The sequence below is a fragment of the Sinocyclocheilus anshuiensis genome, unplaced genomic scaffold, assembly GCF_001515605.1.
Source record: "Sinocyclocheilus anshuiensis isolate Anshui unplaced genomic scaffold, SAMN03320099.WGS_v1.1 scaffold553, whole genome shotgun sequence".
NCBI classification, from domain to species: domain Eukaryota; kingdom Metazoa; phylum Chordata; class Actinopteri; order Cypriniformes; family Cyprinidae; genus Sinocyclocheilus; species Sinocyclocheilus anshuiensis.
This window is the reverse complement of record NW_015539821.1, coordinates 702,138-716,475: the sequence shown is the minus strand read 5'-3', so window position 1 is coordinate 716,475 and position 14,338 is coordinate 702,138. Positions and strand designations below refer to the sequence as shown.

General features: G+C 36.0%; 1 protein-coding gene across 5 annotated transcripts in view; it reads right to left on the bottom strand.

The window, feature by feature from the left end:
* Nucleotides 1-14,338, bottom strand: part of LOC107684043 (dynamin-binding protein-like) — a 53,922-nt gene that overhangs the window by 1,358 nt on the left and 38,226 nt on the right. For 4 of the 5 annotated variants that reach the window (XM_016480173.1, XM_016480175.1, XM_016480178.1 and 1 more), the window contains 12 exons: nt 8,872-9,068; nt 8,684-8,783; nt 8,448-8,595; nt 5,861-5,878; nt 4,222-4,421; nt 3,926-4,056; nt 3,734-3,838; nt 3,453-3,584; nt 2,734-3,066; nt 2,465-2,647; nt 1,391-1,589; nt 641-1,299 (listed from right to left, as the gene is read on the bottom strand). In XM_016480173.1, the coding sequence (XP_016335659.1) occupies nt 641-1,299; nt 1,391-1,589; nt 2,465-2,647; nt 2,734-3,066; nt 3,453-3,584; nt 3,734-3,838; nt 3,926-4,056; nt 4,222-4,421; nt 5,861-5,878; nt 8,448-8,595; nt 8,684-8,783; nt 8,872-9,068 (2,405 nt within the window). The remainder of the gene's footprint in view (nt 1-640; nt 1,300-1,390; nt 1,590-2,464; nt 2,648-2,733; nt 3,067-3,452; nt 3,585-3,733; nt 3,839-3,925; nt 4,057-4,221; nt 4,422-5,860; nt 5,879-8,447; nt 8,596-8,683; nt 8,784-8,871; nt 9,069-14,338) is intronic. The other variant, XM_016480174.1, reaches the window with a different exon arrangement.

The following is a 14,338-nucleotide window of genomic DNA, read 5'->3' as shown; positions in this document are numbered from 1 at the left end:
TGGTGGTGTATCAATATCAGGGAGCTACAGAAGGTTTTAAAGTCAACATGAAATCAAAACTGAACCTAATAATATGAAGAACCACAGATGTCAAACAATGTGGTTTAATTATTGTTACACATAAATTATATTTGTGCTAAATTCTATGTATTTTTATAATTAAATTAAATAAATTCATTTTATTTCCTAATTACTATACAGTTAAAATTATTAATTTGTAGTACAAATGTAGTAATACAAATTTTGTACACAATATTTTTAAAGACCAAATGGTGTAACAACTAACTAATAATAACTAATAAGGAGATTTTGACAAGACAAAACTGAACCTATTAATATGAAGAAGTTATTATCAAAGATGTTAAATGATAGTTTAATTATTTTATTATATTATACATTTATTACAAATTATATTTCTTTTTGTAATTGCATTTTTCTATTTAAAATGACTAATTTAAAATCATTTCATTTATTTAATTTGCATACAAAATTGTTAATTAACATTGTCATATTCTCATTTGTTTCACTCTGAAACATGTTACATATTGGAATTAAAATGGGTTGTGAATGTCATTTCATGTTTAAAGTATGCAATCACTGAATTCTGGACTGATATCGTTCTGTTTGCAATATGACATACCTGCTGTCCATCTATCTCACGTTCAGGCTCTGGATCTATATACTCCTCAGGAGGGTACTGTGGCGTTCTCTGCTGTACCGAATAGTCTCCATTTTGTCTCTGCTGTGAGCCGTAAGCACCACGTGAGTCGTAGTACCTCGAAGATGGTTCATACCTGGAGTCCCTACTGGAGGGACAAGAATCTGTCTCAGAGAAGTCTGAAGGGTCTCTGTGATTGGTAGGAGTGTTTTTATCAGGGTCTAAAGAGTCTCTGTGATTGGTGGAATTTCGGTAGGAGGGCTCTGACTGTTCCCTGTTATTTCGACAGGCTGTCTCGGACAGTTCTTTGTGATCGGGAGAGCTTCTGAAGGTGGGGTCGAGGGAATCCCTCTGACTGGAGGAAGAGTAGTTGGTTGAAGAAGCCTCTCTGTTTTTTCTCGGAGTGGTCTCTTGATTCGGGCGAGTGTGTGATTGGTGTGGAGGCATCGCCGTTGTGAAGCTGACAGTCGATGTCTCCTGGTTGAAAGTCAGAGTGCTGCTACTATTTTGCCGTGAGAACATAGGAGAGGATCCACCGTAGCCTGACTCATTTGATGAATGGCTCTCAATGGAAACATCCGACTGACTCCTGCGTGGATTGTAGAGCTTTAAGAAGGAGCTATACACAAAGCCCTTTGTAACTGAAGGAAAGAAAAAAAAAAGTGTGTTCAAGCCAAATGTATTTTAGGAAGTGCTGACACATGTATCACACACAGATAATGCGATACAAACCTCCATTGTCTATTAGCCAGCGGTTCTGGCTGCCCATGGGGTCTTGCTGCTTGATGACACCCACTATGTCTCCCTCCAGTACGGACACGTCCAAGTCCTGTGCTGCGTTGAAATTTCTTTCAGCCTGGTAGAGTTTCTCTGGCCCATATCTTGCCAGAAGCCCCGCTCGGTGCTCATCCGTCTGTAGCACATAGTTTGGCTGCAAAATCAGACAGAAATGAGGAACAGAAAGAGAGGAGCATGAATAATAGACAGAAATGTGTCTTTCTTAAACCACGGTTTACGGTGTGCTGAAAAACATCAGTTTAAAGCAGCCTACAGTGGCTTGATGGTCTGGAACTTTCAGACTGACTAGTTGCAAAGAGTCCAAAACAGCTTAAAAACGGGCCTGATCAGCTAACCACCTTGGTTTAAGCTGTTTTTAATCTTGGACGTTTAAGATTAAAGGAGATGTAAAACTAACTACCGTTATTGCAAAGAAACACTGTTAGTATTATTTATATACTATTAGTGCTTTGTACTTAATAAAATTATATTTTTATATTTTCAGTTTTCATTTTAACTTGTTTACGTTTTAATAATTTTATGTGCTTTTGTCTTTTTTTTGTGTTTTTAATATTTCTATTCAACTATTTTTTATTTTAATACATTTTTTATTTCAGTTTCAGTATTTTCAGTACTTTAACCTAAACTTATTTTATTTCAATTAGTTGCCAAGGCAATATTTAAAATTTTCGTTACAAATTTTTAAGCTTATATTTTTCATCTAATATTTATATTTTATTTTTAGCTTTATTTAAATTAATTGTCATTCTTATTCATTTTAGCTTCATTTTTTTATAATATATATTTTTTTATTTCAGTTTTAGTAATTTTAGTACTTTACCTTAAACTTATTTTATTTCAGTTAGTTGTCAAGGCAGTATATTTCAAATCTTCATTTAAGTTTTTTATCTAACACTTTAATTTTATGTTAGCTTTACTTCAATTAATGAAAACGATTTTTAACAGTTTTAGACAACAACATTAAGAAAACCTGTCTGTTTTGAATCAGGCTGAATTAGGAAAACTCACAGGGCCTTGTTGTTTCTTCGAGTTCTGTTTCTCCAGAGTCTTCCTGTCAAAAGACTTGCGTACAGTTGTTGTGGGAAGATTATCAGGAAAGAAACTAAAGCTCTGAAGTAAATCCAACACACGAGTGTGCTCTTCCTGGAACAAGGACATCAGATTTCCTTCTGTACCACCCAAACTAGACAGCTAGAGAGATGTAAACACATAAAAGAATTAAGAAGGCCGAAAACATCACAGGATCATTATAGAGCATGATAAAACTATGTCTTCACCTGCAGCAGTGGTGTAAGCTCTCCCAGCGTGAGTGCAATGAAGTCTCTCTGGGCCTGGGTGAATCCCCTCACGCAGCTGGTGAACAGATCTTCGGCTGCGTGGTGGAACTTGGGCAGCTCATCCAGCAGCTGGGCGTTCAGAGCTTCGTAGTTATTTCTCGCCGTCTGCAGCTCCTCCTGCACGCGCTTGTCCTTCAGCCTCTCTGCACGCTCCTTACAGTTGTCGTAGTCCAGCAGTTTGTCTCTACGTTTCTGGATCAGTTTGTGGGGACCGGCGAACATATTGAGCAGCTGGGTGAGGGGAGTGATGACTAGGGCTTCTGTCCTCTCCTTCTGCTCGAAGACAGACATGCAGACATGCATTAAGAAAGAGTCGAGACATAGTTCATGCCAATATCATGTGCTTAATTCAAATTAATACTGAATGGTGAAAAAAAAAAAAATACTACAATAAGTGAAATGACTACTAGGAAAACGAAACAAAATGTATGTTTGGTTGCTTACTGCCCCAAGTCAAAAGAGCCCTTCTCAGTGATATTTGTCTCTATCTGTTTGGCCTGTTTTGTCATCCACCAAATGTAAATCATAAGTCTATTTGCTTAGAAATGTGTTTGAAAACACTTTACCAATGTTAATAGTGACCACTTAAAATGACTGATTGCTGCTTAATACGTTTTTTTTCACTATGAAAGGTAATGTGAGGTAATTTTGGTACTCACAAACTCTGTGAACTGTTTGTCGCTGATGCATCGATGAGCTCTTTGAAAACGTTCAGGGTCCATATGCTGTTGCCGTTCTGTGTAGATGTCACAGAAACTGATGGCGGCCAGAACCTTTATTGAGGCTGACTCCTATTGGACATAAAAGGGTCAGGCAAAATTACTTCATATACTGAATCGAAAAGCAAATTTGTTCACAAAACAAAACAAAAAAACTGACAAAATGAATGGAAGCATATGGGAAGATTAGTAAGAACGTAGGCAGAGAATAATTTCAATACCCTTATATGCTGCAGATAGAGGGAGATGTCCCTGATGAAGGATTTGATGAGTCGCTCCTGGAGTCTGAATCTTTTCTCTGCATCATCAAAAGCTTCATCTTTGATCTAAGAAGGAATGAAGAACAGTTTGGTTAACACAATTGAATCTCTCAGTCCAGAAATGATGGTGCGGTAATAGCCGTGCTAATATACCTGAGGTGAGATCCCAGTCAGGTGCTTTAAATGGCTGCTCACTCTGTTAGACTTCTTGATGATGGAGTGCATACTCAGCTTTGAGATCTTGTCAATGAGTCGGTCTTCATCGCCTTTGCGGTACTTTACCACTATAGACAACAGATGGTGCTGATGAGTTATGGATCACACTCACAGCCAGATAGCAGACATCCTACCAATCTCACAGACAGATAGAATAATAGATAGAACGATAGACAGAATGATAGATAGATAGAGTGACAAACAGATAGACAGACAGATAAGCAGTCACATACCAAGATCCTTTCTCCTTTTGTATTCGTTGATATTGACGTTGATCTCTTTAATGGATATCACTGCCTCGGCGAGCTGCTTCCTGTCGTGGTGTGACTCAGGAGTGGTGTTTAGCAGTTCCATCAGGAGCAGGGGGTATCGCATCACTCTCTGCACTGGCTTTATCAAGAAGGAACCCAGATTAATGTAGTTTGTCTTTCCCCTGTGACAGAACAAAAGGGCGAGAGAGGAAGATAAAGTGAAGAAAAAAAAATTGACACTCATCAAGGTAACCATTCTTCATCCTCCTCTGACAGTAGACTGGGGTCACTGAACACACACACATTGTTTTCATCCATCAGTTATCCACTGGCTCACTGTCAACCACTTTAAAAAGGGTTACGGTAGACACAGTAGGCTACTAAAACAGTTTGACAAAGAGTGCACACTTTCTAACTGATGGGATGAAAACAGAGGAGATCCAAATCCAGAGCTGAAGCATGATTTGGATGTTGCGGAATAGGATATTTCAAAACTAATGAATTTGAATTAGGCATCATGAAGCAACAAGAGTATGTTTAAATAGCTGAGTCACCGCAATAAAAAAATTTTGCCCATTGACAAATACCACTGCTGTTATGTAGGCTTAATTGCTTAAAATACCACACCATGAGCTCAGAGATTGTGTTAATAACTGTTTCACATGCCACCAGAAAGCATTAGATCAATTGCCAGAAATAAATTACGAAAACAGTTGAAAATATAAACCAATTTTCCCATTGGTATCATATTCTGACTCAAAATTACTGTTTTGCACAACTTGCATCTAATTTATAGGACTGGAATCGGATAGAATAAAAGCAATTTCAGATTAATCGCGATTCTCAATTGCACAATTATGATTTTTTTTAAATATATCTGACCAGTGTAGTCTGATTCACTAACAAATGACTCTTATGAGTGCTTTTTTTAGTCAATCCTGTTTTGCACAACTTGCATCTAATTTATAGGACTGGAATCGGATAGAATAAAAGCAATTTCAGATTAATCGCGATTCTCAATTGCACAATTATGATTTTTTTTTAATATATCTGACCAGTGTAGTCTGATTCACTAACAAATGACTCTTATGAGTGCTTTTTTTTAGTCAATCAAAAACATGCCGCATGATCAGTGTAGTCCAATTCACAAACAAATGACTTATTATCTGGTTCTTTTTAGTGAATCAAAAACAGACAGACTGTGTAGTTTGATTCCCGGGAAAAAAAATATTCTTAATAGTTTAAAATGAGATTTACCAATTCTGAATCAGTCTAAAAAACTTTCCTGCATAATATACAGCATTAACAGAGAGATTTTCTTTCTATATGTAAGAATATGTAAGCAAAATGGGTATTATAACTGAAATATACTCAAACGAATCAAGTTGAATCAGGAAATCTGATTCAGTACCTATCCCTACTCATTTGGGCAAATTTAAGTCAGAATATGACTCAGAATTGACAAGGAAATGATCACAAAACACACAGCACACACACAGAGCATACATGGCCCCCTGGTCACACACGAACACAAGGAGAAAAGGGTTACGCAGGTTAATAAACGTTCAGCATGCTGTCAGGCGCTTGACATGCAGTTGCTTTCAAGTTGCATTAAACTTACCACTCACGGTATATCCCTCTGTCAGGGGAGAGGAAGGAGAGAGAGGAAAGAAAGGGAACAAAACAAACAGTTTCGGGTTAAACCACGTGTCTCTTATTAGAAATAAGCTAAAGAGCTTATCACATATAATGTCCTTGTTTCACAGCTTATTTTTAAAATAAAAGTTATGTCTTGCCATTATGCTGCAACAAACATGAATGCAGCAGGCAAAAGGGCAAGACGACAAACTATTTGTGCACTTGATTAATAAGCTGCCCGTTGCTGGGGCAACTCATGCCATGGGTGACCCGCTTTAGGTGAGCAGTAAGCCTCTGTGGGGCCTCCACTGGCCCCTCTCTGATCTCCCACTGAGAGCCAAAATGAAATGTCAGTCAGAGTCTAGTGCACTCAAATGTGGAAGTTCAAAAGTAATAAAAGACACCAGACATTACTCTTAAGGAGCTTTTTGGAGGATTTACTCCTATTTTTTATGGCTAGCTTCGTTACAGTAAGATCCTGCCAGAGAATCAACATGTTAGCAATTTTTTCGACTGGATTCTGAGTCATTTGGTATAAAGCTAAGCTGTAGTCTTGGCAAAGTGCACATTCATTTTGCAAATGTCTCGATACTCGGGACAAACAGCTCCATGTTCCCACTACCTACTACGATGGAGTGAAAAACATTTCTGGAACTTTTGGGAAAATCGGCTGAATATTTCCTTGTATGCTTCGCTTGATCTGGTAAAACACTAAAGCAAATATCAAGAACAAACTAAACTCTGTACTAACAGGAAGTGGCATAGCTTAAAAGATGTAGATGGCAGTACAAATGTTTACAATTGAAACTAGTGAAGAAATGAGGTAGCCACTGGCAAATTGTGCTTAAGTTCAAATAAAGCTTAAGATATAATACTACAGGAACAGATGAAAAGCGATTGATGAAAATTCAGATACTGATCAGTGAAACCAACAAAGTGGTGAAACTAGGTGAGGTGCATTCCTCTCCCGCCATGCATTACTAATCCACAATAACAAAGATCTGAAAACTGAAAGACATAATGCTTCTCTGTTATGCAAACAGACTACCATTTGAAAGTTTGGGGTCGGTAAGATTTTTCAATGTTTTAAAAAGAAGTCTCTTATGCTCACCAAGGCTGCATTTATTTGATCAAAAATACAGTAGAAGCAGTAATATTGTGAAATATTATTACAATTTAAAATAACTGTTTTCTATTTGAACATGTTTTAAAATGTAATTCATTCCTGATGTGGCAAAGCTGAATGTTCAGCAGCCATTACTCCAGTCTTCATTGTCACATGAACCTTCAGAAATCATTCTAATATGCTGATTTACTGCTCAATAACATTTCATGTTGAAAAGAGTTTTGCTGCTTAGTATTTTTTTGTGAAAACAATGATACATTTTTTTCAGGATCCTTTGATCAGCAGAACGTTCAAATTAACATTTATTTGAAATTATTTTTATTTTTTTGTAGCAACATAACTTTATTCCCACTTTTGTTTAATTTAATAAATCCCTGCTGAATAATAGTATTCATTTAAAAAAAAAAAAAAAATCATACTGACCCTAAATGTAGTGTACTTTTATATAAAATAGGGAACATCCAGTATCTCTTAGATCAAGTGCTCTATGTGGAATCTGGCATATTAATCAGGTTATAATATCATAAATTGTTTGTGTTTAACACCATGTCAGCTTCTGTGGCTATTTTCATGACGAGAAAAATGTATGGCTAAATTATATCAAGTTTTTACTATTTATTTTTGCTAAAAACTCTAAAACTGTATTTGGATTAACTCTGTTAAAAATCTCTACAAAAGAGTTAACTGAATAAAAAAAGGTTTTCTCACAGTGTTAAAACCAGCACAATCTAATAAAACATGCTTCAGGGATAAAGGGTTTTGGCATAGAGAACATGTTGGAGGATCTTCACCTAGTATTAAAAACTTACAATCCCATCCTGGAATTACCTATTCTACAGCGGCTATAAACAATCTGGTCTCATCGGTTGGAAAATTGATAAAAATTTTCCAACATTGGGGCTAATTTCATGGAATTGTAAATAGATCCCACTCTGTTTGCCATTTGTTATTAACATAGGAACAAATTATTGGTTTTATAATATCATAAATAAAACTTCAAAACCTGACAATGAGAAGGGCAAAGATGTTTCCTGTCTTGGAACGTCACAGATTCCTTCAGTCATCCTATGTCCAATCAGATGAGTCCATTCAAAGTAGAAGTAAAAAAATGGACTGGTTCCTCTAGATTTGGAGACTTATGATAGCACGAGTAAGCCAGCGCACCCTGTAGCATTGTCTCTGTTGATGATGTATTACTATAAAATTCTATCTACGCCACATGACAGACAATCCCAGATACCATTATAACTGACAGACCATGTGTAACATTAAATAACACACAATTAGTGTCCAACACAATTTCTTCTCATACACTTACACACTGTTAAATATCATGACTGGCATCAACATGCTTAACTGGATCTGGACATGCGTTGGTAGTGGTAACCACACCATGTAATGAGCTGAAGGTGTCTGATTCATGAAAAACAGCAGTGAAAATTACCTGAGCTTCTCTAAACATTCCAACACGTGCTTCTGGATGTTCTCATCCTTCTCATAGGTCTCCAGTAAAGAGATGGCGTCGTCATGATTTTGGCAATAGATCTTGTAAACCTCCTCCAATTCACCTTTGTAGTCCAGGAACACTTTACCTGGATGAACAAATATGATTATGGTAAAACAGCAATATGGATACTGATCTGAATCTATAATGTGAGTTCAGTGATTTTTTGCTCCAACCTATTGAGTCTGTATCCTGGAGGGTCTTGTAAAGCCGACTGGAGAGCTCAATTACAGAGTTGATGTTTCCAAAGAGACCATCAAAATCAACACTCTGGACCTACAGGACATGTGGATATTTACAATGAGGGTTTGAATGGTTCTCATCACATAAATACATCATTCATGCTTGTTGAGTGATTTCTTACCTGTTTTTTCTGCAGAGGGTGAATGATCTCCTTCACACACATCTGAAGATCCTTGATGTAGTCATGTTCTGTCTGCAGAAGCTCATCAATGACCTTTGATCTTTTCTCCAGCATCCTTTGTTCAGGGTCTTCAGTGGTGGCCGCTGAAGCTGGGGATGATTCCAGAGACTTAGGCTGGGAGGCAAGCAGGGTCATCTCTAATGAGAGAGAAAGAAAGAATGCCCTTGTCAACCACAAACAACTTACAACTTTGTATGCCACTATTGGGACAGTTTTTATTAGATTTTGAAGAACATTGTTTTTTATCAAATACGGTGTGAAAAAGCAACATTAGCATGATATATAAAACAACTTTATGGCTGTTGCAGTCAATTCAAATTCAGCATATCAGTTACTATTGGGTGAAAATGGGCAAATAATTAATATTCATGAGCCTTGCAGTTTTAAAATGTGTTCACCGCACTTTTCAGATAATTCCTATACCTCTAGATAGAACAAAAGAATGGACGGATGGATGAATGGATGGCACAATTTCACTTTGATTATGCCAGTACAGACATAATAAAACAATTCACACCAGTCTGAATGGATTACGCTCATTTAAAAAACATGAGGAAGAACATGGGAGACATGAATTAAGCTGCCAGTAAGAATGGGAAAGAGAAGGCAGTTTGCTCAGCGTGTTGCCATTGGCTGTCGAGAGGATGTCATGGCTTGGAGTTTAGTTTGACTGCTCTTTGATCTCTTCAGTCAGAACTGGCACTCAAATGGGTCTGGGGCAGGAGAGTGTGAGAGGGAGATCTGCTCCCACGCATGGGTGCCTTCCCACAATGCTGCCTGAGATGGTGCTTCATGGACATACAAAAGACTGTCAAAGCACACAGTGAGACATGGACCCTCTCAGGAAGCAGGGGAAGCATCTGATATGGGGCTGGGACTTTGCATAAGACAGTGACAGCTACGCTAGGAAACCCCAACAAGTTTTAAAATAAATGAAAGATGCAAAGATATTGGTGCAGATGTAACGGTAAACACTACCCGTCAAAAGTTTGGGATCAGTAAGACTTGTAATGTTTTTTAAAGAAGTCTCTTATGTTCATCAAGGCTGCATTTATTTGATAAAAAATACAGAAAAAAAACAGTAATCTTGCAAAATGTTATTACAATATAAAATAATGGTTTCTATTTTTATATCCTTTAAAATATAATTTATTTCTGTGATGCAAAGCTGAATTTCCATCAGCCATTACTCCAGTCTAAAGTGTCACATGATCCTTAAGAAATCATTCTAATATGCTGATTTATTATTAGAATTATCAGTGTTGGCAAACGTTGTGCTGCCAAATATTTTTTTGGAAACTGCGATACTTTTTTCAGGATTCTTTGATGAATAAAAAGTTAAAAAGAACAGCATTTATTCAAAATGTAAACCTTTTCTAACAATATAAATCGTTGCTATCACTTCTTAACAACTTACATCCTTGCTGAATAAAAGTTTTGATTTCTTTCAAAAAAAGAAAGAATAAAAATTTGACCCCAAACCTTTGAACGGTAGTGTATATTGTTAGAAAATATTTATATTTTAAATAAATGCACTTCTTTTTAACTTTTTATTCATCAAAGAATCCTAAAAAAAGTATCACAGGTTCCAAACAAATATTAAGCAGCGCAACAGTTTCCAGCTGTGATAATAAATCAGCATATTAGAATGATTTCTGAAGGATCATGTGACACTGAAGACTGGAGTAATGATGCTGAAAATTCAGCTTTGCATCACAGGAATAAATTAGATTTTAATGTATATTAAAATAAAAAAAAGTTATTTTACATCATAATAATATTTCACAATATTACATTTTTTCGCTGTATTTTTGATCAAACAAATGCAGCCTTGATGAGCATAAGAAACTCCTGTAAAAAACGTTAAAAATCTTTCTGATCCCAAACTTTTGACTAGTAGTGTATATTCATGATGTGTGTGTGTGTGTGTGTGTGGGAGTTTCAGTTTCGTGTTACAGTCAAAATGGGAATAAGAGAGATTCATTTAGCTCGTCTCTGGCTTAATACTTCTTAGCCATCTGATGTGGTGACTCACACTGACATCACACTATAATAAATCTTTAATGTTGCTGATTCGGTAAAGATTGATAAGAGATTTGAGCACAACCCAAAAGGCCTTGTAATTCATTCCGTTGCACATTTGACCTCTGAAATGTTACAGCAAAACAGAAACCGTTCATAAATGCATCTTTAGAACCTCTGTTCTGAGAGACAGGGCAACGGTGTATTAATACTTAATTATTAATAAAACGTTAATATAATGAAAGCAATCATGCAATTAATCATGCACAATACAACCAGAGACTTTAAACAATTATTATTAATTAACTAAAAACAATTAATAACTACTACTAATAATGTTAATTTTGGCATCCTCTCTATAAGCTCTAGGCTTCTGTATGGTCAAAGCTGTTGGCAACAAGTAAATAAGTAAATAAACAAAACGGGGTAATTTATAACTACCCTCTAAATTACAGTTATTTTCTAATTCTTTGTACACAGCCCATTAAAGTTTGGCCCATATTAACCAAAGTTTGTTCTATGCGGCATCATTCATCCACGCACTAATTGTTCTACTTCACAGTACACACACACATTACCACTATAATGCAATCTGTTGTGACCCACATCTACTTAACAAGCCTAGGGTATTCATTGTTCTGAACAAAATAATCTTCAAAGAGCAAATTCTCTCACAATACGTTCATTCATTCAGAGAGTCTAAAACGAAAACAACCTCATTTTCAAAAGTGAATCTAAAAATCAGTCATCGAAAAACAATGATGAACAACTATCATGAATATTGGGGATTTATGGTAGTTATGACTGTACAAGACCAGGGAAGGAAATTCAGTTATGGGTAATTAACCCATAACTGTGAAAAGCACTGATTTATTTTACTCTCTCTTTGTCATGCTGAAACATTTACATTGTTCTGAAAATAAAAAACTAAGAAAGCTCTATTAGATTTTCAATTAGCTATATTTTTACTTAAATTAAGCAGAAACCTTAAACCGTTTGTGGTTTATGGTTTCCTATAAATAAAACCAAACCTCAAGAGATGAATCAGGTCTGTGTGTGTGAAAATGTCTGTAAATGTATGAAAGAGTGGGAGATTAACTGAAACAGAGAGCAGAAAAATGTTCAGTATGTGGTATAGAACTAGAGCTGTGCTGCACTAGAACCAAGGTTTAATTTCAAGACTATGTTCCAGCGCTTGTGTGTTCTATGTGTTCTAGATTTCTGTATGTGTGCCACGGTCTGGTGAATGGCAGAGAGGGTAATCTCGACCAAGCACACACACATACACAATGGCTTCTCTTTCTTTCTCTGTGGACATAATTGATTGTGACATTATGTTTGGTCTGCTACCAGGGTCGTGCTCCAGCCAGTGTGTTCTGTGTTGTTCACATAGTTCCCACAATAGCAAACCCAAGGATGGCCAAAAACACACACACACACACACACACACACACACAAAAACATGGAAACACTATACCCTAAACAATTTTAAACTTGTTTTTCAACATAAATAGCATATTAAATGACTTTTTATACACGTATAAAAATAGTTCAAAATCTTGACATTTCTCCAAATTTTTATGACATTTGATATATGTATCAATATTTTTTACATTTTCCATTTGAAAGCAGCACCTATCAGCTGTCATAGTTGTAAACTTTTAAAATTATTTTGACATACACAATATTTTCTAATTTTATATGATTAGCAAAGATATACCAATAATATTGCTAATATTTAATGTATCATGCAGCCCTATTGGTGGGAATAAAATACATATATAACCACATATATACAGAGAGAGAGAAACTGAAAACTGATATATATATTCTGCTTTTTACTTCAATCATAATATAATTTATAATAGAAAATTTTGCAAAGCAGAAGCTGAATTCTCAGACTTTGGAGCCTCACTGTACCCTTCAACAAGTTATTTAATGGTTAAAATAAGGATTAGGAACACACCAAATTATCATAAATCTATCAATGTTTACACTCCATAAACCACTACTGTTGAATCTGAAAAGACCTTAGTGCAACCATGGACAACTAAACTAAACATGCTGTTCATACACAAAGCCAAGAGGCATAAACTATAGTGTACACAGCTACACAACACTTCGTCTCACAAACAACATACTCCATGAACCTGACACCGATTTGCATTTCATATTGATCATTTCAATTCATCTACGCAGCAAAGACTTTTTATCTTCAGGCTTGTCTGTATCGTCGACTCAGCAGCGCTCAAAGAAAGGACAGGGCCTCTAAGACGTCACCCACCTGTTACGACGAGACGTTTTTCGATACTCGATGGTATCGAGGCAATTCGGTCGGTGCCTAAAAAGTATCGAACTCGATACCCAGCCCTACCTGTTACCCCCCAAACTCCTCATCTTCACTGCTATACACAAACACACACCAGAGGTCACAGGTGGTGCATTCCTCTAAAGCCGAGTGGAATAGCTCTGTCCCGCTGTATCAACAGGGAAGGCTCTCTCTGGAAGACACAAACTCCATTCTGTCCCCGCATTACCATCTGAATGCATGGGAACCTGCACCATTACAGACAACTGAGCAAGCACAGAGACAGTTACTCACACGCTAAAGCCTGGAGCTGGAGTTTTGATGTTGTTAAACAAACTGCACTGATATTCTCATTTTGGGAGGTCTACTCCGTGTTTTTGGAGTGTCCGGCTACTTGGGGCCTGGCCCCACCTCATTGGGCCTGAATTCCATCAAGATCTTGAGGATCTCTCAATGCCAAGGCCTCTTTGCCTTTCATCACTCTTAATCTGTTTCTGTTTAAAGTGGGAGTCTTTGTTCAGGTGTACCAGGGAAGCAGGTGGGCGCCCATTTTATTGTATGTGCATCAAGCTCCAGTGAATTTCAAACATGATTAGCGTTCAACTGATATTTAATGTATTTATTTACTTATCTAATATGGCCCATTAGCAATATAATACATATATGATGCTAATAAGCAATAATATTTTTTTCAACTGTATTATTAAATTAAATCACTAGCAAATAACTATATAACTATGAATATTATAAAATAAAAGAATCATACATTTCTACACACACAAATACACATAGAATAATTTTATAGAATTATTTGTATAATTGTTTAATAAATAATTTATTCATTTATATAATTATTGTATTCACTATTACTTTTATAGTATTCTAAAATAATATTAATTATTTTATAAAATATTATTTATAATATTAATATCAATATCTTATATGTATTATTTTCTATAATAAACAATATTATATAGGTCATTATATTATAGAAGTATTTGCCATATACATATTAGATTCATGCATCTTATATTCATTTTATATTATATTCACAATATCTGCTGCAGATTTAGAAAC